The sequence below is a fragment of the Panthera onca genome (assembly GCF_046562875.1).
Source record: "Panthera onca isolate mPanOnc1 chromosome E1 unlocalized genomic scaffold, mPanOnc1 haplotype 2 h2.Chr16_ul_1, whole genome shotgun sequence".
Classification (NCBI taxonomy): domain Eukaryota; kingdom Metazoa; phylum Chordata; class Mammalia; order Carnivora; family Felidae; genus Panthera; species Panthera onca.
The window spans coordinates 906,615-933,151 of record NW_027675808.1 but is presented as its reverse complement, the minus strand read 5'-3'; the positions used below and the strand labels follow the sequence as shown (position 1 = coordinate 933,151).

Below are 26,537 nucleotides of genomic sequence, written 5' to 3'. Positions count from 1 at the left end.
ACGTGATGGCGTCAGGCGCCGCGAGCGCCGTTTCCTGTTGTCCCTGGCCCGGAGGCCGCAGCGCCTGGTCGGAGGCTTAGGGGCTGCAGTGGCCAGGAGTGCCCCGCGCCCCCTCCCCGCTCCCTCTGGTGAGTTAGGGGTCAGAGGGCGAGGAGGGTGAGAAGGGGACGGCGGGGCCGAGACGAGAACGGGCGATGGGTCACCAGCCCTGTCCGTGATCGCAAACCCTTGGTTGCTTTGAAACTGTCCTGCTTCAGAGCCTTTTCCCTGCCCGGCCTGAGCCCCGCACCCTACCCCACTCGGACCCGAGCCTTCAGCCCAAACAGCCAGTGCTGACCCGTCCCCTTCCTCTTCTCCACCCGTGACCCGAGCCCAGCCCTTACCCTCACCCCTTCACCACTGGTCTTGCGTAAGTGCAGCCACACTCGACCCCACGGTAGCCCACTTCCAACCCCTAGGACAGCCACTTCCCTCCGCCTCCCTCTAACGCATCTCCTTCTCACCCCTCAACCCCTTTGGCAATCCCAGTGCTCCACGCAAACCTCCTCGAGCCCCCCCTCCCCCTCCCCGTCTTTCTGGCTTACCCCCTTTCAGGCTCAGCTTTCTTATCCCAGCCCCCCTGCTCAGCCCCCCAAGGTCTGCTCAGCCAAAACACCCACCTCCCCCCACTCATTTAATACCTACCACTACAGTAGATGCCCTATTGCGCTTACCCCCCTCTTCTTGATAACTCTGATCTCAGCCCTATCTCAAGTCTTGTATGTATCTTCTTGCCCTCACCCACTCAACCCCTAACTTCCAAGCCCACCGCATACTTTCTTTCCATCCCCAGCCAGCCTGAGGACACTTCATTCCTGAGTCTTTGCTAAACCACCCCCCAACTCTTGCTGCCCTAGTTCCCACCACCCCTACCCAATCTTGTTAGATTGACGTCTTCCTATCCCCATTTCAACTCTTCATCCCAGCTCTGTGCCCACTCTTCCCTTGATGTGGTCCCCATTTGATCTGAGAACCTAGTGCAGTCCCCTGCCAACCCCACCTGCTTTCTCAGAGCCAGGCACTTGCCGAACACCTCAATTGAGGCAGGGCCTCAGATGGTAAGTAAGTGTGGAGGAGTAGAGATCCTTCTCCCGTGGGTCAAGTGCTTTTCCTGGATGTCAGGCCCCCTGTACCTGTCCTTAAGGATTGTATTCCTGGCATCCATATTACATTACTCGCGTTGGCTGCTGGAATGATAGGTATCATCCAAATACCTGGAAGGTGAGGGAGCTACTCATTCAGCTGGGGCAGTGGAAGCTTATCACTTCCTTTTGGGTGACGATCTGGAGAAACTCAAGCGGTTCCACTGTGTGGGGTTGGCTGTGGGCACAGAATCATGTCCATGTGCATTGCCCTGCCGCTCAGAAAGGACCCTCACCCAGTGCTCCTCCTGGCCAGAACTGGTTGTAGATTAGTCCCGCTACCGAATGTGCCAGAGGTGACGTTACATGTTGTGAAGAGTAGAGATGAGTGGATCCTGGGGACGCCGAGGCCTCCGTGGAGGCTGTTGAATTGCTTCCTCTTTTTGCAGGTGCTGGATCATTGAGTTTTGACCATTTTGATTACCCATGAACACAGAGAGTCAAGTTATCTCAGAGTAGCTAGACATTCTTGAGGCACCCAGGCTCCATGGTTAACATTTATAATCTCCTGGGATTTGGGGGTGCACATCCCCTCTAAGTTCTGGTGACCAAACTCCAAAGGATTGGCCACTTGACAGCCATTGTAAAGGACCCCAAAGAAGACCCCTTGTCTTTGCTTGCATTTATAGTCTCACGCCTTTGAGAATCGGATGTCCTTTTACCTTCAATATCCCCTTCCATTAAGGTGTGATCTCTGAAGGGTTTCAGCCTGTTGGCAGCTTGGTGTAATGGAAGGAGTTCCGCAGTGACCCCACCACTGAGAAGTTGTATACCTCAACTTCTTACAGTCTGAAACGGTCTGAGCCTTTTTATTTTACTCATCTGTTCATTCAGCAAGTATTTTGTGAGCACCACTGTGTGCCGTGCACTGTTTGAAGCATTAGAAAGACAATGGTGAATGAGTCAGGCAAAGGTCCTGCTTTCATTCACTCAGAGTTTGGTCCTTGCCAGAATCTTAAGGGATCTGGGACAAGAATATGGGAGAGATGGGTGTTGTTGGATGGAAGGAGGGAGGGAGGAAAGAAAGATACCCAGTGTTCCTAGACCTCACATTTCTGGCCTCACCCACTAGCCTTTGGACTGGGAATCACGAGCTAGAAGTTGCTTGCCCTCCAGCTGATATTCAGTTGCTTTGTCGCCCTACCCACCCCCCCCCCACACCCATCCCACCCCCCACAGGGCTCTTGTCTAGAAATCCAACTTTCTTCAGGTAGAAGGAGGTGCTGTTTACTCAGCACTCACATGTCTGAAGTATCAGCTGTCTTTCTGAATCAGAAGATAACTTTGTCATTTGTTTCCAGCTGAAAACCCTGACTCATCACCTGGTACAGCAGCTGGAGGGCTTAAACACCGGCCTGTTGTCCTGCATAGCCAGGTGCAGGATCGGAGTCAGGCCGTAGAGACGAGGCTGTCGCGGATGGCGGGGAAGTCTCTAAGAAGAAGAGGTTGCTGTTTACTGATGAACGGAGTGTTTCGAAAGTGGTGAAGCCAGGTTATCCATTTCTTCTTCTAATGTAAGTCTCATCTGAGTCCTTCTCCTCTTTTCGTTCTTCCTTAGTCTCTGGAGGAAGTGAAATTGGATGTTTATAGAAGGCCAGGCAGTATCACGAAGAGAATCAACCCCAACGATTCCTTCCTGTGTGTTGGAACATTTGAGGAGGGACAGCTCGGAAACCTGGCTGCCATGGAAAGGACCTGTGGTCAGCTAGTTGGGGCCACAGATCTGATGGGCAAGATTGTTTCTTGTCAGTGTTAGGCCTTCTTTGATAAGGTGGAGCTTCTGAAGAGTCTGTGAATAATAAGTTTGCCTGAAACTCTTTGAACCAAGGACCTGGGACAGTATGAACTGACGAAAGGCACAGAGCTTGGAATGAGAAAATTCTGTCCCTCACCTGAGGCATGTTTCTACTGAGCCTCAGTTTTCTCTTCTGTGAATGAGGGATACTCATCCTTCTCTCACAGGATTGTTTTAAGAATTAAATGAGGATAGAGAATGAGATCCTGTGCCAGAGTGAACCAATACAGAGGGGCAGAGGTAGACGAAGGGTGACTTAAGAGTTTCCTAAAGGCACACGGCACTCACCTTTTCTGCTCCACTGTATCAGGGATGTTTGAACTCTCTACTTGCTCTCTTTCTTCTGGGTCTCCTGAAGACCCACCCCTCTTTCGTTTGCTTCTTGGTGTCAGTGAAGACAGCTCTGAAGATAGAAAGTGAAACCAGTCCCATAGCATGGTAGATGGGGGTCTGGCTCACCCAAGGAGCCTGCTGGAGTGCTGACCTAGCAGTCAGGAGACCCAGAGCCCAGAGATCTCACATCGTAGATGGTCGTGGTCCTGCCTCTGAGCCATTTCCTGCCTTCCTGAGGCGTTCTAGAACCGACAGGCCTATGTAGGGAGCTTTGGCTTCCTGCAAGGAAAGATGTGCCCGGAACTTTGGCCTGACCCCCACGTCTCAGTTCTGTTTTGTGAATTGTCAAGTGGCAATTCTTCTAGGTTTCTCTGCACTGTTGTCCTTTTGTGACGTTCCCGACACTGTTTTAGGTCACAGTTGTCTCTTGTCTGGCCCTGCTCTGACCTCAGTGTCAGTTTACTTTGTTTTTTCAGCAGACCCTGACTTGGCCAGAGCACCCACTTAATGATAAGCCTCCCTCCCTCCAGTGAATATTATATTCAGTGAATTAGTTGATGAGGCCTCAATGGTCTTCCTCTTCAGATTGCTGAGGCCCAAGCCTTGAGGCCGGCTGAGGGAAGGGCAGTTTTAGGGCTTGAGGCTCTGTCTAGAAGGGCAGGCCCCCGGAATTGCCAGAGGGGATTGGATGCCAGGGTCTCAAAGCCAGCGAGCCTGAACGTGGCCTGCAGGGCTGCGTAGGGTAGCCTTGAAGAAACCCAGCCTCTAGGATCAGGCACGGTTTCAGGACCGACTCTATAGTATGTCCCCTTCTCCCGGTGCCCTGGTGGCCAGAGCATGGAGCTGGTCTCCAGCGAAGGGTCCTGAGGATTCCCAGTGGGTAGGAGCTGGGAAAGTGGTGGAGGGAGAGACAGTCTGATGGGCTGTGGCCAGGGGCTAGTGTTCCTCCTGTCAGTCTGTTGTGCGCTGACCAGAGCTGGTTTCGTGGGGGCCGTCCTCCACACACCTATCTGCCTTTGCATGTCCTTACTTAGGAAGGTCGGCGCTGGGTCCTGTTCACCCTCTGCCGGATCCAGAGGCCAGGGCTTGAATCAGAGCGTCTTTCATCATTTAGGGCCACCCTGCCGTTCTCCATGCCTCACTGTTCGCCTGTAAACCTTTCCTGCCAGACTCAACCCTGATGCTCCCTTGCATCCCGCCACCTGGGCCCCCAGCTGGAGAGCCCTCCTCCCAAGACTTCCCTGCCCCCTCCCCAGCCACCCCTTAGCCCTAGCTCACACCCGCCTCTTCCAGAAGGGTGGATGTCATCCTGGCCGAAGGTGGTAGAGCCCGCCACTGATCAGCCCTGGGATCTTGGGAAGTTCCCTGACCTGGGTCAGCTTTGATTTATCTGGATAATAAAAGAGCTCGCCTAGGGTGGTTACAAGGAATGAATGAAGCAATGTGTGTAAACAGTACAAAATCCATTCATCATGCCTCCATTTGATAACTTCTTTGGGCCATAGGTTTTTGAGAACAGAGACAGCGATGACCTATTTTTTGGTGTCCCTCCATGCTCGGCAGCGTGGTCACTAGAGATCTGTTTAGATGGGAATGTGCCTGCCCAATCCTGGTCCGTCCAAGTGGCTGGGGCGGTCCAGGCGAGCCAACAGCCACCCCCCGAGGCTCAGGTTGAGCCCCCCCCCCCCCCCCACCTAAGCCACCCCCGGGGGGGTGGGGGGGAAGCCAGTGCCCTGAGGGATTTACCTGTGTACTGACTTCAGGTAGTTGAGCGGACTCATTCAGACAGTGGCCTTTGCCTATAAGGCTTGGCCACATCCAACCGGGGTAATAGATACCATTTATCCTTAGTACCGTCAGGCACTGTGCTGGGCGTTTTCCACATTCATAACCTCCGTTTGAGACGTCTGCCGTGGTGCCCCACCTAGCATGCCTAAGTGGTTAGTGGCAAATCGAGATTCGAACCCGTGTTGTTTCCCTTTAGGCGTGTCCCTGTGCTGCTCCAGCTGGACCCTCGTGCCTGGAGGGGAAGCAGCTATGTAGCAAGAGGCCCTCCCTTTGGAAACTTCCTTCAGTTGTGCTTGTCCCTGCCGAGCTGGCAGACATCGGGCTGGCACAGGAGTCAGAGGCTCCGAATGTGAATTGTGAGCCCCTGCTTCCTGGTCCACGTGGGCTCTTGGCACCTCCAGCGGCAGCATCCCCCTCGCACCCTTAGTTCTGTATCCAAATCGGCCCCTCATTCCCTGCTTTTTTGTGCCAGCGTTTGGTGTGGCATACAGAGGCCTCTCCATGCCCTGATTAGGGTGGACCCACCCACGGCACATAGGATTCCCCACCTCCTGAGATTCGAGCCCTCAGATTTCTTCTCTTCCCTTGTTTCCTTCCTTAAAATCCACTCTTGGCTTTTACTTTTGAATTCAGAGGCCTTTGCATTGCAGTTTGAGGAAGATGGGCTGACCCGCTGCCTGCTGGGGGGAGGGGGAGAATTGGCTGGGGGTGGTGAGCTGGAACCTGCTCATCTGGCCGCGCCGTCTGTCTCTGCAGGTGTCATGTGATTCTCCGAGGGAGCTGCAGTGTGAGCGGAAATGCTCTCGGTGGTGGAGAATGGACTGGACCCCCGGGCTGCCATCCCGGTAGGCAGTCGGAGAGGCTCAAGGGTGGGGAAGGGGGCACGGGACAGCCATGTCATTGGTCTTCCTCACTTTGAAATGAATGAGTACTGTCTGGAAAGCGAGGCTTCGGGCTGAGAAAGAGTTATAGCAGAAGCAGGCTCTGAGGAGACCCTGCCCTTTCTAGAACATCTTATTGGTGATAGAATGGGAATTGATAAAAAACAACGGATTTTAATAGGGGCTGCCTGAAGACCAAGGATTTCTCAAAGGAAGTCATACATATGGGGCGCCTGGGTGGCTCACACGGTTAAGCGTCATGATCGTAAGCGGCTCATGGTCTTGCAGTTTGTGAGGTCAAGCCCTGCATTGGGCTCTCTGCTGTCAGAGCAGAGCCTGCTTTGGATCCTCGGTCCGCTCTGTCTCTGCCCCCTCCCCCACAGGCACATACATGTATGCACATTCTCTCTCTCTCTCTCCCTCTCTCTCCCTCTCTCTCCCTCTCTCTCTCTCTCTCTCTCAAAAATAAGTAAACATTAAAAGAAGGGGCAGCTGGGTGGCTCAGTCGGTTGAGCATCCGACTTCGGCTCAGGTCATGATCTCACGGCTCATGGGCTGGAGGCCCGCATCGGGCTCTGTGCTGCCAGCTCAGTGCCTGGAGGCTGCTTCATATTCTGGGTCTCCCTCTCTCTCTCTGCCCTCTCCCTCCCATGCTGTCTCTCTCTGTCTCTCAAAAATAAATAAACATTAAAAAAAAGAAAAAAGAAAAGAGGGCATTAGGGTGGCCTGGGTGCCTCAGACGGTTGAGCGTCCATTTGGCTCAGGTCATGATCTCACGATTTGGGAGTTTGCTGCTGTCACTCCCTAGCCCACTTTGAATCCTCTGTCCTCCTCTCTCTTTGCCTCTCTCTCTCTCTCTCTCTCTCTCTCTCCAGTCAAATAAGCAAACAATAAAAGAAGTATATGACCCATAAGTCATATGAAAAGATGTCTAACATCAAAAGACTGCATACTGTATGACTTCATTTACACAAAATGTCCAGAATTGGCAAATCCATAAAGACAGAAAGTAGATTAGTAGTTGCTAGGGGTTGAGGGAGAGGGGACTAGAGAGGAGTGACTGCTCATGGGCACAGTGTTCCTTTTTGAGACAATGAAAATGTCCTAAAATTAGGTAGTGGCTGTAGTTTCACTATTCTGTGAACATACCAAAAATCACTGAACTGTATAGTTTAAATGAGTGAATTTTAGGCAATGTAAATTGTGTCTCATTAAAGCTGTTATAAAGAAAAAAAAAAAAAAAAAACAGGGGCTCCTGGGTGGCTCAGTTGATGGAGCGTCCGACTTCGGCTCAGGTCATGATCTCACGGTCCGTGAGTTCGAGCCCCGCGTCGGGCCCTGTGCTGACCGCTCAGAGCCTGGAGCCTGTTTCAGATTCTGTGTCTCCCTCTCTCTCTGACCCTCCCCCGTTCATGCTCTGTCTCTCTCTGTCTCAAAAATACATAAACATTAAAAAAAAAAAATTTTTTTTTTTAAAAAAAAAAGAACATTCGACTTTTCAAAGAACATTAACATGAACTGTTTGGGCTAAGATAAAAATAAAACAGTAAAATATTTATCCATAATCCTATCAGCTAACAGTTCAAACCAGGTTTTCTGTATTCCCTCCCAATCCTTTTCCAAAACACATAGGTAATTTTGACATGCTTATACTATGACAGAACTGTCTTTATCTTTCCAAAGGATTTTACATATATGTATTTTATAATTGATTTATGTAACAGACCTTAACGGAATACTTACATGTGTCAGGAACCAAGCCAAGTGTTGAGGATGCAAGAATGAAAAAAAAAAAGCAAGTCCTGCCCTCAGAGTAATCCCCCCGCCCCCCAACTCCTGTGCTGTAGGTCAGGAAGTATTCGTTCCGTTTAACAGATGAGGAAATTAAGCTCAGTGAGGTTAAGTGAAATGTCTGTAGTGACCCAGCTGTTGACCAACAGAGCTGAGACTAACATCTGCCTCTGACTGCCAGGTCAAGGATCTTTCCTTTTTTCTTTCTTTCTTTTTAAAGTTTATTTATTTATTTTAGGGGCGCCTGGGTGGCTCAGTCAGTTAAGCGTCCTATTTCAGCTCAGGTCATGATCTCACGGCTCGTGGGTTTGAGCCCTGCATCAGGCTCTGTGCTGACAGCTCAGAGCCTGGAGCCTGCTTCGGATTCTGTGTCTTCCTCTCTCTCTGCCCCTCCCCCCTCCTCATACTTTGTCTCTCTCTCTCTCTCTCTCTCTCAAAAATAAACATTAAAAAGATATTTTTAAATAAATAACGTTTATTTTATTTATTTTGAAAGGGAGAGTGAGCATGAGCAGAGGAGGGGCAGAGAGAGGGAGAGAGAGAGAGAGAGAGAGAGAGAGAGAGAGAATCTCAAGCAGGCTCCACACTGTCAGCACAGAGCCAGATACGGAGCTCAAACTCAAAAACCGTGAGATCATGACCTGAGCTGAAATCAAGAGTCAGATGCTTAACTGACTGAGCCGCCCAGGTGCCCCTAGGATCTTTTTTTTTTTTTTGAATTTTTTTTTTTTCAACGTTTTTTATTTATTTTTGGGACAGAGAGAGACAGAGCATGAACGGGGGAGGGGCAGAGAGAGAGGGAGACACAGAATCGGAAACAGGCTCCAGGCTCCGAGGCATCAGCCCAGAGCCCGACGCGGGGCTCGAACTCACAGACCGCGAGATCGTGACCTGGCTGAAGTCGGATGCTTAACCGACTGCGCCACCCAGGCGCCCCCCTACGATCTTTCTTAATGTGGACCATGCTCCTGTTTTCTTGGTGTTTTTATGGTTCTAAAGTGGCACTTGTTGCCTCTTCATGGAATCGTAGACCCCTAAACAAGGTGGAAAGCTTCACCCCTGCCCTAGATGGATCACCCAGGCTCCCACACCTGTAACTATGATGGAGCCGGTATTTAAACACAAGATTTCTATGGCTATCAAATCACTGAAGTTCGGTTTAAAAAGCAAAACAAAAGAAAAATATACAAATATCTTTGCAAAAAAATAACTATCTCTGGGTGGTATAAGTACGTAATTTTCCTTTTCTCCTCTATGCTTTGTCTCTGTTTTCTTTCTTTTTTTAAAATTTTTTCCAACGTTTATTTATTTTTGAGAGAAAGAGAGAGCGTGCGTGCGTGTGCAAGTGGGGGAGGGGCAGAGAGAGAGGGAGGCACAGAATCCAAAGCAGGCTCCAGGCTCTGAGCTGGCAGCACAGAGCCCGACGTGGGGCTCGAACCCATGAACCGTGAGATCACGACCTGAGCCGAAGTCGGACGCTCAACCGACTGAGCCACCCAGGCGCCCATCTTTGTTTTCTATGATTAGCTTGTGCTAGTTTTGCTGTATACACACCCACAGGTAGACGTGAGCACGTGTGTGGGTGTGCGTGTATTTGGTGATAAGCACTTACCTTCCAGGGGTCACCGCAGGATCTTCTAAAGGCCTGTGTTATGTCTGACACCGACTAGGTCATCAAGAAGAAGCTAGTGGGATCTGTGAAGGCGTTGCAGAAGCAGTACGTGTCCTCGGACACAGTGGTCACTAGCGAAGACGGAGATGCCAACACCATGTGCAGTGCCCTGGAGGCCGTATTTATCCACGGCCTGCATGCCAAGCACATCCGAGCCGAGGCCGGAGGGAAAAGGAAGAAGAGCGCCCACCAGAAGCCTCTGCCTCAGCCTGTCTTCTGGCCCCTCCTGAAAGCTGTCACCCACAAGTGAGATCAGCAGGGGAGGCTTTGCTTTGGGGAGGAGCTTCAGTGTGGGTGACCCTGGGCTCTCCCTCTACAGCTATATGGGAAAGCAGCAGAGATGCTCTGTGTTCTAGAATGGAGATGGGTGAGATAGGGGTTATTGTTAGACCAAGCCTCAAGAGCCCCTCAGCGCACAGGCAATGGCCTGGGGCTGCTCAGGCCCCTGGCTGGTCGCCTTTAGCAGGAGCCGCCTTTTTGCCACACCGTGGCAAAGTTAGGTAGTTGGAACAGAGAATGTGTGGCCTGCAAAGCCTAAAATCTTTACTAAGTGGCCCTTAACAGAAGAGGTTTGCTGACCCTGCCTTGGAATGTTTGAACATCTCTATGCTAAGTATTATATCCTAACAGGCTATGGCATTTTTTAAAGACGTGGAATCCAGATCATCTGAATATCCACCCTGGGACGTTTGCCTCTGCGGCCCTGGCCCTAACTGCCTGGGCTTTGGAGCAAGCAGCTGCTGGCACGTTGCCTCTAAGGGCTATTAAATGCCACCTTCAGCCTGAAGGTGCCTTGTCAGTCTGTATCTTCCTTTTCATGCTGACTGCCACCGCCCTATCTCAGGTTCTTACCTCACTCCTAGGTGGCAGTGGCTTTCTGATTGTCCCCCTTATCTCATTGTGTCTGTCCTTAGGTCAGGCAGCTGGTCAACATTTATTGAGCTTAAGCTAACCCGAGCTCATTCCCTGAGCCCTGTGGAGCACGCACTCCTATGGGCGAGACGTGCTCAGGGCACTGTGATGGTCAGAGGAAGGGCATTTACATCAGACCAAGGGTTCGGGAACTGAGTTGGGTACATGATCTTATCCCGAGCAGCCCACCCAGAAGTCTGCGCGACTGCGGTCAAGTCATTTCCCGGTGTAAAAACTCTCAGGCTCCCCAGTGCTAGCCTGGAGTTCCATTCACTTCGTTGGGGCCCCGGAATCTGTATCCTGACCAGGTTCCCAGGTGATTCTGACGCACAGCCAGGTGTGGGGACCCTTGCCCCACCTTGCCTCACCGGTTGGATGCTCAAGACCCTGCATCACCTGACTTTGCAACCCAATCAGCCACTCCTCCTCCTCCCCGTGCTGTAACGGGAGTGCTCACCACTCCTGTTACACAGCTGCTGCTTCCCTACCCTTGGTGCCTTTTCTCTGTCAGTCCTTGGTGCCTGAGGTTCCCCTTCCATCTTTGCGGCTTGAAATCGCTCAAGGCCCAGCTCAATGCCTTGCCTGTGCCTAATCCCTATGCCTAATCCCGCAATGCCTTGCCTAAGGCATTGTCCTTACTGCAACCTGGAAGTGATTGCCTTCCCCCCACCCCAGCTCTACTGACAACAGGGTTCACTTCCGTGTGCCCTTGAAAGGTAGTAACCTGGACTGAGGGCAGGACCATGTCTGTATCCTGTATCTTCACAGCTCCAAAGACCTGGCACTTAGGGGCTCATCACATGTATGCCGGATGAGCAGGTGATGTCAAGGGCGCCTGGGGAGTTGAAACTAAAATGGCAATTATCCTGCATGACAGTAACCTTGAAAAAGTGGGGAGTTGTAGCTAAATATTTCTCAATTCCCTGTAGAACACTGCTATCTGAGATATTTTCCCAAGCCTGTATATACTTGCAGTCGTTATTACTGGCTCCTGCTCACCAGTGGATAAAATGATCCTCTGTGATCTGAACTCACTTCTTGAAACAAGCCTGTCCTCTCCACCCCCAGGCACATCGTCTCGGAATTGGAGCACCTGATCTTTGTCAGCACGGACGTGGGCCGCTGCCGGGCCTGGCTGAGGCTGGCCCTCAATGACGGCCTGATGGAGTGCTACCTGAAGCTGCTCCTCCAGGAGCCCGCCCGCCTGTGCGAGTACTATCAGCCCACAGCCCTGCTTCGAGACGCCGAGGAGGGCGAGTTCCTCCTCAGCTTCCTGCAGGGACTGACGTCCTTATCCTTCGAGCCCTCCTACAAGTCCGCCATCTTAAACGAGTGGACGCTCACCCCGCTGGCTCTCTCTGGGCTTTGCCCGCTCTCTGAGCTCGACCCCCTCACCACCTCTGGGACAGAACTACAGCGGAAAGAGTCTCTGGATTCAATTTCCCATTCCTCAGGCTCGGAGGACATCGAAGTCCAGCACTCAGGCCATAAGATCCGACGGAACCGGAAGCTCATGGCCTCCTCCCTCAGCCTGGACACCGCCGGTTCATCCCAGCTGTCTTGCAGCCTAAACTCTGATAGCTGCCTACTCCAAGAGAATGGCTCCAAGAGTCCAGACCGTTCCGAGGAGCCCATGTCCTACGACTCCGACCTGGGGACAGCAAATGCCGATGATTCAGACCCGTCTCTGCAAGAGTGAGTGTCCTTCCCCCACTCCTCTCCTCCCCCTGCCTTCCTTCCTTCTCCTCTTCCTCTTTCTCTCCCTCCCTATAGCATGTGATTGCCTGTCACTGAGCATTGACCTCTCTAAGGGCATAAAGGAAAAGGGGATCGTGGCTCTTCCTCAGGGACTGGAGTTGCCGGGACTTGTAACTGGAGGCAACATGGGGCAGCGAGGAGAATGGATTCAGGGAGGGCTCAGAGCTGAATCAGGCTCCAGCTCTGCCCCTGGCTGATCTTCGACCAGTTACCTAATTTCTCTGAGGCTTCGTGTAAAATATTATTGCCTCTAGGGCGGAAACCAACGGTTCGGAGTTAGATATACAACTTCCAAAAGACGCAGTGAAGCCCAGCGCGTCTGGGTGCTCCGCTGCGACCTCCCAGAAGGCCTCTGAAGGACACAGACCCTGAATGAGGCCTGGAGGAGGTGGTGCACAAAAGGGGCCAAGCGAGTGAGTGGAGGAAGAGCACAGGGAGCAATGAACTTGACTAGAGAAGGGACACTGGGCAGAGCTGTCTCTTTAAAAGAACTTTTTTCTATTTGAGTATTGTTGACACACGGTGTTACATTAGTCTCAGGTGTACAAGGTAGTGAGTCACCATCTCTCTATGTTGTACCATGCTCACCCCAGCAGAGCCTTCTTCGTTCAGGCCCTTTTTAAACACTCATTTTTTAATAGATTTATTTTTATGGTAAGAAAAAAAAGTCTACCTACAGTGAAACGTCTTCTCCACCTTTGTAACCATAATTATTAATTCCTTACATCTTTCTTTTTCTTTTCTTTAAAGTTTATTTATTTATTTTTGAGAGAGAGAATGAGCAGGGGAGGGGCAGTGAGAAAGGGGGACAGAGGATCTGAAGCAGATTCTGTGCTGACAGCAGAGAGCCCAACGTGGGGCTCGAACTCACGAACCGTGAGATCATGAGCTAGGCTGAAGTCAGACATTTAACTGACCGAGCCACCCAGGCACCCCCTTTACATGTCTTTTTCTGATGTTTCTAAATGCATCTAACAGATATGAATAGATCTGTTAATAACTGTTAATATCTGTTAATAGATCTGTAATAGACTTTTAAATGTCTTTTATATTTCTTATCTCTGCCCCATCCCCACAAAGCTATTATAAATATACTGTTTGATACCTTGTCTTAGAAGAGATCAGGATTTTTGTTTTGGAGCTTCATATCAGTTTCTTAATTTTTTTTCCCCCCTATGGCATGTGTTTCCATTGTATGAATGTACCTTAGTTTATTTGACCAGCCCTGTATTTCCTGGACACTGGAGTTCACTCTTTCTGTAAATAACCGTGTGTATGTGATCTTTGAATTCTATGCAACTATCTCTGTTCAGTAAAGTCCCAGAAACAGAATTGCTGAGGCAAAGGATAAATGAATCTACAATTTTCATAGATAATCGCCTGTTTACACTCTGTCAGGAATGTACCTGTGCCCCCTCGGCCTTGTAGGCAGAAGGTATTATCAAACTTTTGGATATTTGCTCATCTAATAGGTAGAACATGATAAACTTTTTTTTCAAGTTTATTTACTTGTTTTGAGAGAGAGAGAGAGAGAGAGAGACAGCAAGCGAGCATGAGTGGGGGAAGGGCAGAGAGAGAGGCGGGGGGAGAGAGAGAGAATCCCAAGCAGGCCCCTCGCTGTCAGTGCAGAGCGTGATGCAGAGCTTGATCCCAGGAACTGTGAGATCATGACCCAAGCCAAAATCAAGAGTCGGGCTGGTACGGAGTGAGCTTAGAAGACATCTGTGAGGAAACAAGGCCATTAGGGCAGCCATCTTGCCCAAGCAGCAGCCTGTGGGTGGAGGAACCTAGGCCTTTGCTCTCAGGAACATACACCTGCTTTCAGGGGAAAGATACGCATGCACACACCCACCACACACACACACATGCACACGGTGACAGAAATAGCCCCATTCTGTGTTTTCATGGCATTGATAGTTTTTTTTTTCCAATGTTTATTTATTTTTGAGAGAGAGAGAGAGAGAGACAGAGTGTGAGCGGCAGAGGGGGAGAGAGAGAGGGAGACACAGAACCCAAAGCAGGCTCCAGGCTCCAAGCTGTCAGCACAGAGCCCGATGCTGGGCCTGAACCCATGAACCACGAGATCATGACCTGAGCCGAAGTTGGATGCTTAACCGACTGAGCCAGCCCAGGTGCCCCATCCAGTTCTTCACCAAGCTTCCCACCACCTTAGATTTAATATCCATTGATGATTCTTGCCCAAACTAATCTATGATGGCTGCAGAGTGATGATTTTCCAACCTCATGACCACCTCCACGTTTATCACTCACCATCTTATTGTCAGGAAGAGCTCCAACCCCATCCCCGTTATGTATCTGTTTGTCTATTTATTACTATTAAGGACTCAGGGATTCCTATCTCTTTCACTAGATTATAATCTGTCCCTATCCTTATTTTTTTCAAAGACGCTCTAGGCCCAAGGTGGGGTGCTAACTCATGACCCTGAAACCAAGAGTCGCTCGCTCCACCAACTGAGCCGGCCAAGCTCCCCTGTCACTATCTTTATTTGTGTCGATGGCCAAACTGTCCCAGACTACCTTAGAAACCATTCTGTATTAATTCTGTAGCTACGATACCAAAAGCGTAAGCAACAAAAGAAAAGATAGAGAAAACAGTCTTCGTCATCATTGAATTCTTTTGTTTCTAAGAATACCATCAAGAAAGTGAAAGGCAACCCACAGAATGCGAGAAAATATTTGCAAGCCATGCATCTCATAAAGAATTTTTTATTTTTTATTTTTTTTAATTTATTGTTTTTAATTTTATTTTTTATTTGTTAAGAGTTACATGCAAATTAGTTAGCATCTAGTGCAACAATGATTTCAGGAGTAGATTCCTTAGTGCCCCTTACCCATTTAGCCCATCCCCCCTCCCACACCCCCTCCAGTAACCCTCTGTTTGCTCTCTATATTTATGAGTCTCTTCTGTTTTGTCCCCCTCCCTGTTTTTATATTATTTTTGTTTCCCTTCCCTTATGTTCATCTGTTTTGTCTCTTAAAGTCCTCATATGAGTGAAGTCATATGATGTTTGTCTTTCTCTGACTAATTTCACTTAGCTTAATACCCTCCAGTTCCATCCACATAGTTGCAAATGGCAAGATTTCATTCTTTTTGCTTGCCGAGTAATACTTCATTGTATATATATATACAGTCATCCATCATCCATCGATGGGCATTTGGGCTCTTTTCATACTTCAGCTATTGTTGATAGTGCTGCTATAAACATGGGGGTGCATGTGTCCCTTCAAAACAGCACACCTGTATCCCGTGGATAAATGCCTAGTAGTGCAATTGCTGGGTTGTAGGGTAGTTCTATTTTTAGTTTTTTGAGGAACCCCCATCCTGTTTTCCAGAGTGGCTGCACCAGCTTGCATTCCCATCTGATAAAGAATTTTTACAACTCAATAAAGAAGGACAAATAACCCAACTAGAAAATGGGCAAAAGATCTGAATACTGAATTTCCCCAAAGATATGCAAATGGCCAAAGAGCACATAGAAAGATGCTCAGCGTCATTAGCCACCAGGAAAATGCAGATCCAAACCATCATGTGTACGACTTGGCACCCATTAGGAGAGCTTTGATCAGAAAGACAGTTAATAGCAAGTGTTAGTGGGGGGGGGTGCTGGTGGGCTCAGTTGGTATAGAGCATGGTGACTCTCAACATCAGGGTCATGGGCAGAACCTACTTAAAAAAAAAGAGTAAATTGAATTAAAAAAACAAACAAGCGTTGGGGCACCTGGGTGACTCAGTCAGTTGAGCCTCTTGATATCAGCTCAGGTCATGATCTCACAGTCTGTGGGCTCAAGCCCCGCATTGGGCTCTGCGTTGACAGTGAGGAGCCTGCTTGGGATTCTCCCTCTCTCCCTCTCTCTCTGCCCCTCCCTAGCTTTTGTGCACCCTCTCTCTCTCTCTCTCTCTCTCTCTCTCAAAATAACTAAATAAACTTTATAATTTTTTTTTTTTAAAGTAACCAGTGTTGGTAAGGATGTGGAAAAGCCGATGGCAATGTAAAATGGTACAGCCACTTTGAAGTCAGGCAGTTGCTCCAAAGTTGAAACTTGAAGTTACTCTATGGCTCAGCAGTTCCATTCCTTGGCGTATATGCCCGAAGGAATGAAAACATTTGTCCACACAAACACTTGTGCGTGAATGTTCACAGCACCGTCATTCATAATAGCCCCAAAGTAGCCCAAAAGTCTATAAAACGATCAATAGAGAGACAAAAGAAGGATTCATCACAAGGAATGAGATCCCAGTGGCTGCCACAACATGAATAAATCTTGAAAACATCGTTAAGCGAAAGAAGCCGGGCTCAAAGGCCACCTATGGTGTGACTATTTGTGTGCAGTGTCCAGGTTAGGTAAATCTAGAGAAATGGAAAGTAGGCTTGTGGTGGGCAGGGGTTGGAGGAGGGGTGGATTAGTGACAGCTAATGGGTATGGGGTTTCCTGTTGGGTTGATGAAAATGTTTTAAAATTGACCGCGATCATAGTCGCACGGCTCTGCAAACACACTATTGAGCTGCACGCTTTAAATTAAGTGATTGTGCGGTATGTGAATTATGTACTGTGAATTTTATCTCAATAAAGCTGTTACCAAGAAAGTGTTCCAGATTTGGCCAGTGGGTGCCCCTCTGAGCTGGCTCTCATGTCCATTTGACGTGCCCCAATCCATATTTTGAGCACTTTCTTACTTTCTAGCACAAGATAATTCAGACTTATTTTATACTCTTTCCTAACTCCAGCCTAGGAATCAACCTTTGTCCCAGAAGTCTTGCTTCCTATTTTGGGGGGGAATGCAAAACCAAGATTTAGGCATTTATCATTTCGTTTAATCATCATGACAACCCTAGTAAGTGGGTACTGGCATATCTTCCTTTTACAAATGAGGCCCGGAGAGGTAAAGTATATTGCCCAAGGTCACACTGCAGCCCAACCTTTGAAAGCAGGCGATGTGAATCCAGAGTCCCCGCCCCTTGCACCTCCCCCTACACACACACACACACACACACACAGAGTGTGAAAGTGAAGTTTATTTCTTCAACAAGGTCACTTTTACTTGAGTGACCCCAGTTTTGAGTGGAAACAAAGGTGTAGAGCTTATAAGACAGCCTCTCAGGAATTGCACATGGCAGGGTATACCCTTGGGAAAAGTCACATATCATGCGTCTGGGAGCGTGGGGTTGAGGGCAGACCAACACCCAGTGGCCTGGCCCTTCCTACGAGAGCACATGTTCAAACCCACACACGCAAGTACCAGTAAAGTCCAGTGCTCATCAGTCTCCTTTGCCAGCCTCACTCCCCACCCCTGTACCCAAATGCTGCCCATAGCCAGGTGTCCTTTACAAGAGTGAGAATGGCTAAAACAGGAGAAAACCTATAGATGAAAGGAGATCAGCCTCGGTTTTTCACTGTTGACGCTGGGCAGTGGCTACATGGAGATTCATGATATTATTCTCTCTTATTTTGTAAATGTTTGAAAGTTTCTGTAGTAAAAGAAAGTATAAAATGGTGAGAGGAAAGAGAAATAGCCAGGCGGGGAGCCGTGAGTGAGCCGGGACATTTGGCTGCTGTCTCCAGATTCCTCAGGTGCTCAGAGGAGACCAGCAGCACGTCTGGGAGATCCTCGGGACCACAGGCCCTCAGCTGCACCTTCTCCCCTCCGAAGATGATGAGGATGCTACTCATGTCCTTGGTCAGCTGCCTCGTTGCCATAAATGAGGCCAAGCTCATCAGTCGCTGTGACTTGGCCAGAGTGCTGCACAAGGAGGATCTGGATAGGTGTGAGGGCTACTCCCTGAGTGACTGTGAGTGCTGCTTTCTCACACTCCCGCCCCCCCATTCCTCTTCTGCTCCTGGTCACCTCCTATGTGGCCATCTTTCCATCATTCATCTTTCGAAGCCAAGTTCAAAAAGCAGCCCTCCCCGAGAAGCCCCTCCCAACATTCTATATTCCTTCCACTGAATATTATTAACTGAGCACTTACTATGTACCGGGAACTATTTTAGGGGCTGGGGACAGAGACATCAACAAAGCCCCTTCCTTCACAGTGTTCGCATTCTAGGGGGAGAGGCGAGTCCCAAACAAACACACAAACATATGAAGCACTTCCTGGTGGTGATAAATGTTATGCAGCAGAATAAAGCCAGGGGAGTGAGAGGTAACCTTGTCCTTGAAGGGGAAGTCAAGGAATACCTCTCTGAGGAGGTGACATTGAGCAGCACTGAATGAGGCAAAGGACCGGGTCACCCAAATGTCTGGGGAAGAGCATTCCAGGCAGAGGGAGCAGGCAGTGCAAAGGCTTCGTCCTCCTCCCTGGTGGGGCTAGCTTCCTTTTGCCCAGATTTTGCACACACCTGTCTTGTGCCGTCCTTCTCGTTTTATCTTGTCTTGTGGTCCTTTAAGGGGTGCGTCTTCGTTCTTGCTGAAGGCACCAGCTGCCTTTGCCCCAGCTGAATGTCCCTCACTGGGCTTTGCACGGGTCATGGCACACAGTAGGCGATCATCAAGTGCAGGAGATGCGGATGGACAGCGGGATGATGAGCGGTTGTACTGAGGGGCAGGTGGATGGACCGAAGGGCGAGGAGAGAAGCTAATGGGTGTTTCCGGCCAGCTCGCCCCATCTAGCCTCTTAGGCCTTGTTCCTTTCTTCTGCTTCCCCGTCTCCCTTTCTCCTCCGTGTCCTTTGTCCCTCAGTTCAGAGCCCTCTAAAAACCTTCTTCTCCCTGTTCTAAGGGCTGTGCCTGGCTTTTGTGGAGAGCAACTTCAACCTATCAAAGGTAAATGAAAATGCAGACGGCAGCTTCGACTATGGCGTCTTCCAGATCAACAGCCACTATTGGTGCAATGATCACAAGAGTCACTCGGAAAACATTTGCCACGAGGACTGCAAAGGCCTGGCCGGGGTCTCAGGGTGGGAGAGGGGAGAGGATGAGTGGGGTCTACTCACAGGACTTCTCGTCCCACTCCAAGCCTGGGAATGCACCCAGGAGTGCCTTTGCTGAGCAGAGGATTTCACTAGTGGCTACGATGCCCCTCCGGTTAGGAGATTCTCCGGGGTGCAGGCTCCAGAAAGGCTCTGCACACCCAGTAACAGAGGACAGCAGCGGCCAACATTTAGCGAGAGTGTGTTGTATGCTGAGCACTTCACATGCCAGCTTCTCATGCGGTGGAAACTATTATGATCCCCGCTTTACAGACGAGCAAACTGAGGCTCATAGAACCAGTGCTGAATGCCAGACTGGTGGCCCTGAAGGCTCAGCTCTAACCATCAAGTCCTGACTTTGGTCAATGGCCTGATTGATTCGAGGCCAAGGGCAAACTCCCCACCTCAGAGCCACTCGTGGAGGCTCCACAGGTCCATGACTTTGCCCCTTACTCCCTCTTTCGTACTCTGATCAACATCCCTGCACTCTTCACCTGAAGAGCCTCTCTCATTAGGCAAGGTTTACCTCGGCCTCTGTGCTGCCTGTTTTGACATTTCCTTTCCCTAGAAACCCTCAAACGTGGCGCGAACCAGCATGTACCCTAGCTAGGATGTGTGGTAGTAAACATACATTTACTCCTGCCCCTCCTGCCCCCACCCCTAGCCACCCTTGACCTCTAGCAGCCATTGTAGGGATATCTCCATGGGCCTCTGGGAGGGAGCCCTTGCCTAATCTGGAAGGACTCAGCCCCCGGGGGGCGGGGAGAGCCGGTGTGTGCCTCAGTCTCTGGGACTGTCCTCTGTGTTCTCACAGGTATTCTCTGTCTCCCCTTCAGAACTGCTGAGCCCCGATCTTCTCTCAACCATCCACTGTGTGAAAAAGATTGTGTCTGGAGCAGGGGGAATGAAGAACTGGTGAGGAGGTCACTGTGGGACTAAGTCAGCAGGCAGAGCCCCAAGAAGGATGTAGTGACAGGAGGGGACAGGAGGCAAGGACTCCACCCCTTCTAACCATCTAGAAAAATGTGGGAGAGCGGCGGGCTTGGAACTGGGACTTACAAGACTTGGGATCTGGGTCTTTCTCTGATGTTGTATTAAAACTGTTTTGGACACAGTAGCAAAGGAACTTGAGTTAGCTGAGGGAGATGGCTTCGGAGGGGACAAGGTGTCTCACCGAGCTTACCCAAGGGGTCTCTTCTCTGGAAGAGAACGGAGGCGGAGCTGGGAACTGTCAGTGTGGCTTTCCTGACAAGTTTCTGCCTCCTCGTGCATTTCCTTCACTACTTTCTTTGTAGAGCAGTATATTCTGCTCCCCATTCCAGAGGACAGACTGTGGCTGCCCCCAAGTTAACGGGCTAATGTTCTGAGCAGTCACGGAGACTGGCTAGTCTCAGCCCCAGAGTCCAAGGGGCTGGGATAGAGAATCTGATTGACTCGAGCCCCTTGTCTGGCTCTGTGCTGACAGGATGGAGCCTGCTTGGGATTCTCTCTCTCCCTCTCTCTCTTCCCCTCCCCCCCCCCCAAAATAAATAAATAAACTGAAAAAAAATGTTTTTCTTGCAGAAGATGATGAAGTACAAATAGAAGAATTTGGACAAGTGGTAAAGGATATTCGTGATGCCTCCAGGTTAAAAGGTAACTAGTAAATTATTTGTGACTGTTAAATTTACTTTTATTGAATGGATGTCTTTGTGTTTTGTTTTTTAGAATTTCTAGTTCTGTTAATTTCTGCTTACCATGTTGGCATTGATCTGTTTTAAGGCAGGCAAAACTTGATTTTGATTAAAAGTTGGCAGCATCCATGATGAAAGAAAAATGCCTTTTTCTGGAATGGGGCCTGTGTAACCTATTTTAAATCCCTTTTTTTGTTGTTGTTATTTGTGTGTGTGTGTGTGTGTGTGTGTGTGTGTGTGTGTGTGTGTGTGTTTTGTTCTGGACTTTATGTAAAGTCAGATACTAGCTTTACAATTTTTCAGATATGAAAATTTTCTATACCATTTTTAGCCTCAGACTTAGGACTCTACCCTGTGTAAAGGCTTATATATTATAGAATTTCTCAGAAATCTTCTACCTCTTCCTTTAGTAGACATTCCTCATGTTCCTTTCTTTGGATTTTGTTAACATACAAGAGTGACCATGTGCATTTTGGTACCATGGCTATTTCCTACCACTTGACTTCCATTTTTGCTTAAAAGTTAAATCATAGACCTAAAACCAATGGAGATCATACTCATGGAGTTTGTGTACTTTTCTATTGGGAAAATAAGTTTAAAACTTAATTATCACTGGTAATTTATTTGAATAACATTCAAATGACTGTTTGGTCAATGAGCGCTGTCAGGAGAAGAATAACAACATAGGTATATGTTTAGGAAAACGGAAGCGGAGTCATTTCTGGGTGTAAAGAAGTAGATAGATACTTTTCAGATTTTTCATAACCACTCTGCCCTGGTATAAAATTTTTAACATCATTGTTTCTCTTTTAGGTTAAGAAAAGTACTTAATAATTCCCTGTTGACATATAAATATGTTACCTGGGTCACGTAACATAATTAGCATCAATATAGTATAGTGAAATAGATTAGCCGTGCTATAGGAAACAATGCATACAGGTAGAAAAGAACATGGGCTATGGAGTTTGATACATGGTGGTTTGTGGGTTTTTGACTTACCAGCTGGGTAGTCTCTGTAGGTCATTCTGGTTTCCTCATCTTTAAAACAAGGAAGCTAATAAAATCACGTTTCTCCTAGAGTTGTCAGGATCAACTGCAAAAACACATATAAAGCACATAATCTAATTATTAGGCACATACTATATACTTGGTAAATGGTAGTTAATTTTGAAATCAGAAAACAGAGTTCAGAAAGACTGGTATTCAGGACAGATAACTTTTTATGTGGAGGAAGGAAAAAAAAATGGAAACTAAACCATTGAGAAAGGAGAACAGTGAAAAAGGAGAAAGGTGTAGTTTAGGTACCTGAATCTGGGAGCTGGTCATAATGATTGGGGGTTGACACTGGAATCTGTCAGCCAGTGCAAGAAAAGGCCAATAATTACAGGGAAGAGTGAGGAAGGGCCACCCTGGAAGAAAAGTGTTAACATAGCAGGCCTGAAACTGCTCTTTTTAGAAAAGTCTCCTTGCAAGGTTGACTGTCATATGCTCAGACTGTTCCCTTCATTACTGACTGATAAGGTTAGTTCACTGTGCCTGGACTATTTGTTGACAAACTTGGAGGGGCTGAGAAAACAGGCATATTGTGGATCAAGTTCTATGCTTTCCTTCAGTATACACACAGTTTTAAGGGATTGTGGTCAGTGTCTGATCTTGTAGTTGAAGATTTTAGAGGTTGGGCAGGCAGTTCTAGGTATTGATGAGGATTAAGGATAGCCATTGATCTGGATGACTTTGGAAAGGAAGTGAAAGTTTTTGGAGTTGAGAGGTCAAGGTCATTCTTATTGTCATCAGATGATAATGGGAAATGGGGCTGAGGGAGGATTATGAGCAGGGTGACCAAAGATCCTCCAAGAAGGTGAAAGAGTGATCAGAAAGTCAGTAGATGATGGTGTCCGGAGGGTAGTGTAGGTCAATGACAGGCCTGAATCTCAGGGGAGGGATAGGTTTGATTGAAGGTGGAACTAAAATAGCCAGACAGCAGAATCTTAGGAGTGTTTCTCTGCTTCCTGGTCCTATGTGGAGCATGGGAGGATGAGCAGACTCCTCTTAAGGTGTCTGTGCAAAGAAACCATATTTTAAAGGGAACCAAGCTTTAGGTAAAACAAGCAGAGCTGATACAGGTTTTTAGGTGACTGTCATTTGCAGTTGCCTCGCTGAGATGTTAGGGGGACAGAAAGTGAAGCGGGATCGAAGGTACTAAGAAGCTGTGATTACTGTTTGCAGCTATTCCTGAAGGCTTAATAATAATAATAATAATAATAATAATAGTAACTTTATTGCTATTAATATGACACTTAGTGTTTGCTATATACCTAATGTTGTTTTAAGTGTTTTTCATACATCATATATTTAATCTCCATATTAACTGTGTGAGGTAGATAGTATTATTAAATTATTTTAGATATAAGACTACTGAATTTGATAGAGGGGTTAAATAGTAATAATTTGCTCAAGGTCAGATAGTTTCAGGTCACAAATCCTGGAGCCAGGATTTGAATGTACTTAACACTGCCTCCTTTGAAAGGGCTGGAAATAAAGCAAAATTCCAGATGCCAGAGTACAACTGGATCTTGGTAGAATTGAAAAGAAAAGGTGAGTGAGTCTTTGTGATACTTGTGTTTACAATTTTACATTTCTCATGATTCTGAAATCTATTTCACTTCCACCAGGATGAGTTAATTTTGTTTGCTACCATTAGAGCTCTAGTTTAAAATAACTACTTTGTGTCATTGCAGTGAAAAATTCAGCCATAGCAACCATTTTGGTTGTGCCAATTTTATATTAGCACCAAAGAAACATGGCAGACCAAGCATATTGTTTTGCTGGACTTAGAATTTCCTGAGGGCTGGATTCTTCACTGAGATTTCTTATTCAAGAGGTGATCATAAATCATGGACTACCACTGACAAAAGTCTTGAGTGATGGCTACTGTTGTTTTTAAAGTCAGAGGTTAGTTCAATTACCGAATCACTTTTTTCTGTTTCTAGAGTTACAAGACATTGTCTTAGCTCTTGATGGGCTTGAAGGTGACATGATATCTGGGAAGAACTTGGAGAGCTTTCTAGGCAATATTGGGATTAAGTCACCTGAAGAAGAGGTAGAGAAAATTCTTCAGTCAGATCTTGTTTCTGGTAAGCATTTAAATATTATTATCCATTTTTTTGTTTTGGGTAGGAGTAACTGAAGAAAGTGTGCAAGGTTTTTGTTCAAGCGAATAGGGCTCCTTTGAGCTAATATCTATAGGTATTTGCTTGTATTGCTGTAAATGTCCTTAAAGAGGAGACTTTCTTTTAAAGTCCTTTTTTACAGTTAATGAGAATACTCTTAGCAAGCAGGTAGAAATTTTGTGGGGGAGTGGGCTCATTGGTATCCACTCTCTTTAGATAGATCTTGATTTAGTGACTAACACATAGTTTGGAAATTCCAGCTCTGTGAATAGAAAACCTAGCTTTGCTGGTTTGTACCAAGTAAAGTTATTGGACTTACAACTTTCTTAGTAGGTTAGTTGCCTTACAGGTAGAATCAGAACTAGCGTATCTACAATCTTGTAAGGTTAATTGCAAGGCACAGTGGGTGAAAATGAATCCCAAGTATCTTGTATGTAAAGTAAAGAAATTGTATGCTGGTTTTGATTTTCATATGAGCTTTTTAATATTACGTTTTCCAGGGATTCTTGTCTGTTCCCCTCCCCTCTCTCTCTTACAGATGACAACGTGGTGAATGTTAAAGACTGTATGAGGGCTTTGAAGGACACTCAGAAATTTTCCACTTTTGTTGGTAAGAACTTTATGGTAAAACTGTTGAATGGCAAACAACACAGGACTCCTTCAGAGGTCACGTAGCCAAACATTATATTTGGTGCTCAGATCTTCTTTGTAGTATCTGTGCCAAATGTTTGTTTCATCTACATTTGAACTCTTCCAGTTATGGCAAACTTGATTACATTTGTTTTTCATTTAAGAATTTGTATTTGAATGGAAAAGATTGGGAAAATGACAAGGTTATGATGTTTTCCAATAGCTAAAGTAAGGACATTTTATTATATAATAATGGTAATTTTGAAACTGTTATAAAAAAATTTAGTGACCAGAAATGTAAGAGATATAAAGTGCAAGGCTCATGTAATGTCACCTTCTGGAAATATCCCTGTTAAAGTGTGGTAAATATCCCTTTAGCCTTTTTTATTTGAATCTATGAATATTTGTGTATTCTGATATTATTTAAAAATTAGACGCACTTGGGTGGCTCAGTTGGTTAAATGTCTGATTTTGGCTCAGGTTATGATCTCATGGTTTGTGAGTTCAAGCCCCACATTGGGCTCTCTGCTGTCAGCACAGAGCCCACTTCAGATCCTCTGTTTTCTTCTCTCTCTGCCCCTGCTTGTTCTCTAAATAAATCAATCAATTAATAATTAACTAATTAAAATAAAATTACCATGGGGGCGCCTGGGTGGCTCAGTCGGTCAAGCGTCCGACTTCAGCCCGGGTCACGATCTCGCGGTCGGTGAGTTCGAGCCCCGCGTCAGGCTCTGGGCTGATGGCTCAGAGCCTGGAGCCTGCTTCCGATTCTGTGTCTCCCTCTCTCTCTGCCCCTCCCCCGTTCATGCTCTGTCTCTCTCTGTCTCAAAAATAAATAAAACGTTAAAAAAAAAATTTAAAATAAAATTACCATGTCCATAATATTCCACGACTTGCAGGTTTAAAGAAATTAACAGTGTATCTTAGATATTGTTCCATGTTCCATTGTATCATAAACAACCTCATTCTTTTTTTTTTTTTTTTTTTTCAACTTTTTTTTAATTTATTTTTGGGACAGAGAGAGACAGAGCATGAACCGGGGAGGGGCAGAGAGAGAGGGAGACACAGAATCGGAAACAGGCTCCAGGCTCCGAGCCATCAGCCCAGAGCCTGACGCGGGGCTCGAACTCACGGACCGCGAGATCGTGACCTGGCTGAAGTCGGACGCTTAACCGACTGCGCCACCCAGGCGCCCCGCAACCTCATTCTTTTTAAAGACTGCAATAATATTCCATTTGGGGGATGTACTGTCATTTTATCCACAACACTTTTGATGATATTTGCCAATTAAAAATCTGAAAATTTGCCAATTTTTCACCACTGAAACATTTTGATGAGCATTGTTGTATGTATATATGTGCATAAAGTTCTCCTGGGGGATAAAACCCTCAGAAGTCACACTGCTAGACTGAAATATATGCAGATGTGAGATGTTAACAGCTACTGCTTAATTATCCTCCAAAAAGTTTGTAAAAATTCACACTTTTATCAGTAATGGATATTATTTATTGAAAATTCTGCTGGTAAAAGAATTCTATTATTGTTTTAATATGCATGTCTTTAATGACTAGTGAGGTAAAACATTTTTCATATGATTGTCGAATATGCTTTTCTTTTATTTTAATTAGATTGTCTTTTTCATATGAATTTATAAATAGCTCTTTTTTTTTTTTAAATAGCTCTTTATATATAAGGGACATTAATGTTCTGTCTTGTCTATTGCCATTTTTTTTCTAGTTTATTATTCATCTTTGACTTTGATTTTGGTGGACTGCTTATTGCCATCCTCTGTTATATTTTGTCAGTTTTGGTAATTTTTATTCTCCTAGGAAATTTATTTTATTCAAGTGTTTTTTGGGAATATTAGTACAATCCTATGCAGTGATAATTCTTTTGATTTTTTTGTGTCTGGTTATTTTCTCATTCTTAAATTTGTATATATATATTTGTGTGTGTGTGTGTGTGTGTGTATATATGTGTGTATATATACACACATATATACACATATATATATATATATATAT

General features: G+C 46.9%; 2 protein-coding genes across 4 annotated transcripts in view; both read left to right on the top strand.

The window, feature by feature from the left end:
- The first annotated feature begins 9 nt into the window (after positions 1-9).
- Positions 10-20,466, top strand: LOC144615272 (pleckstrin homology domain-containing family M member 1-like). 3 transcript variants are annotated; one of them, XM_078442185.2, is made up of 6 exons: positions 10-128; positions 5,854-5,942; positions 9,440-9,687; positions 11,422-12,048; positions 17,695-17,921; positions 18,851-20,466. In XM_078442185.2, the coding sequence occupies exons 2-6, from the start codon at positions 5,895-5,897 to the stop codon at positions 19,117-19,119; spliced, it is 1,419 nt and encodes a 472-aa protein (XP_078298311.2). In that variant the 5' UTR covers positions 10-128; positions 5,854-5,894; the 3' UTR covers positions 19,120-20,466. The 3 variants fall into 3 exon arrangements, with proteins under 3 accessions (XP_078298311.2, XP_078298310.2, XP_078298312.2); XM_078442184.2 differs by lacking the exon at positions 10-128 and adding an exon at positions 2,607-2,695; XM_078442186.2 differs by lacking the exon at positions 10-128 and adding an exon at positions 5,009-5,453.
- The window catches only part of LOC145715114 (EF-hand calcium-binding domain-containing protein 13-like), a 23,474-nt gene continuing 17,122 nt past the window's right edge, over positions 20,186-26,537 (top strand). The window contains exons 1-4 of the mRNA XM_081794709.1: positions 20,186-20,306; positions 20,604-20,675; positions 23,704-23,847; positions 24,422-24,493. Of these exons, the coding sequence (XP_081650835.1) occupies positions 20,186-20,306; positions 20,604-20,675; positions 23,704-23,847; positions 24,422-24,493 (409 nt within the window). The remainder of the gene's footprint in view (positions 20,307-20,603; positions 20,676-23,703; positions 23,848-24,421; positions 24,494-26,537) is intronic.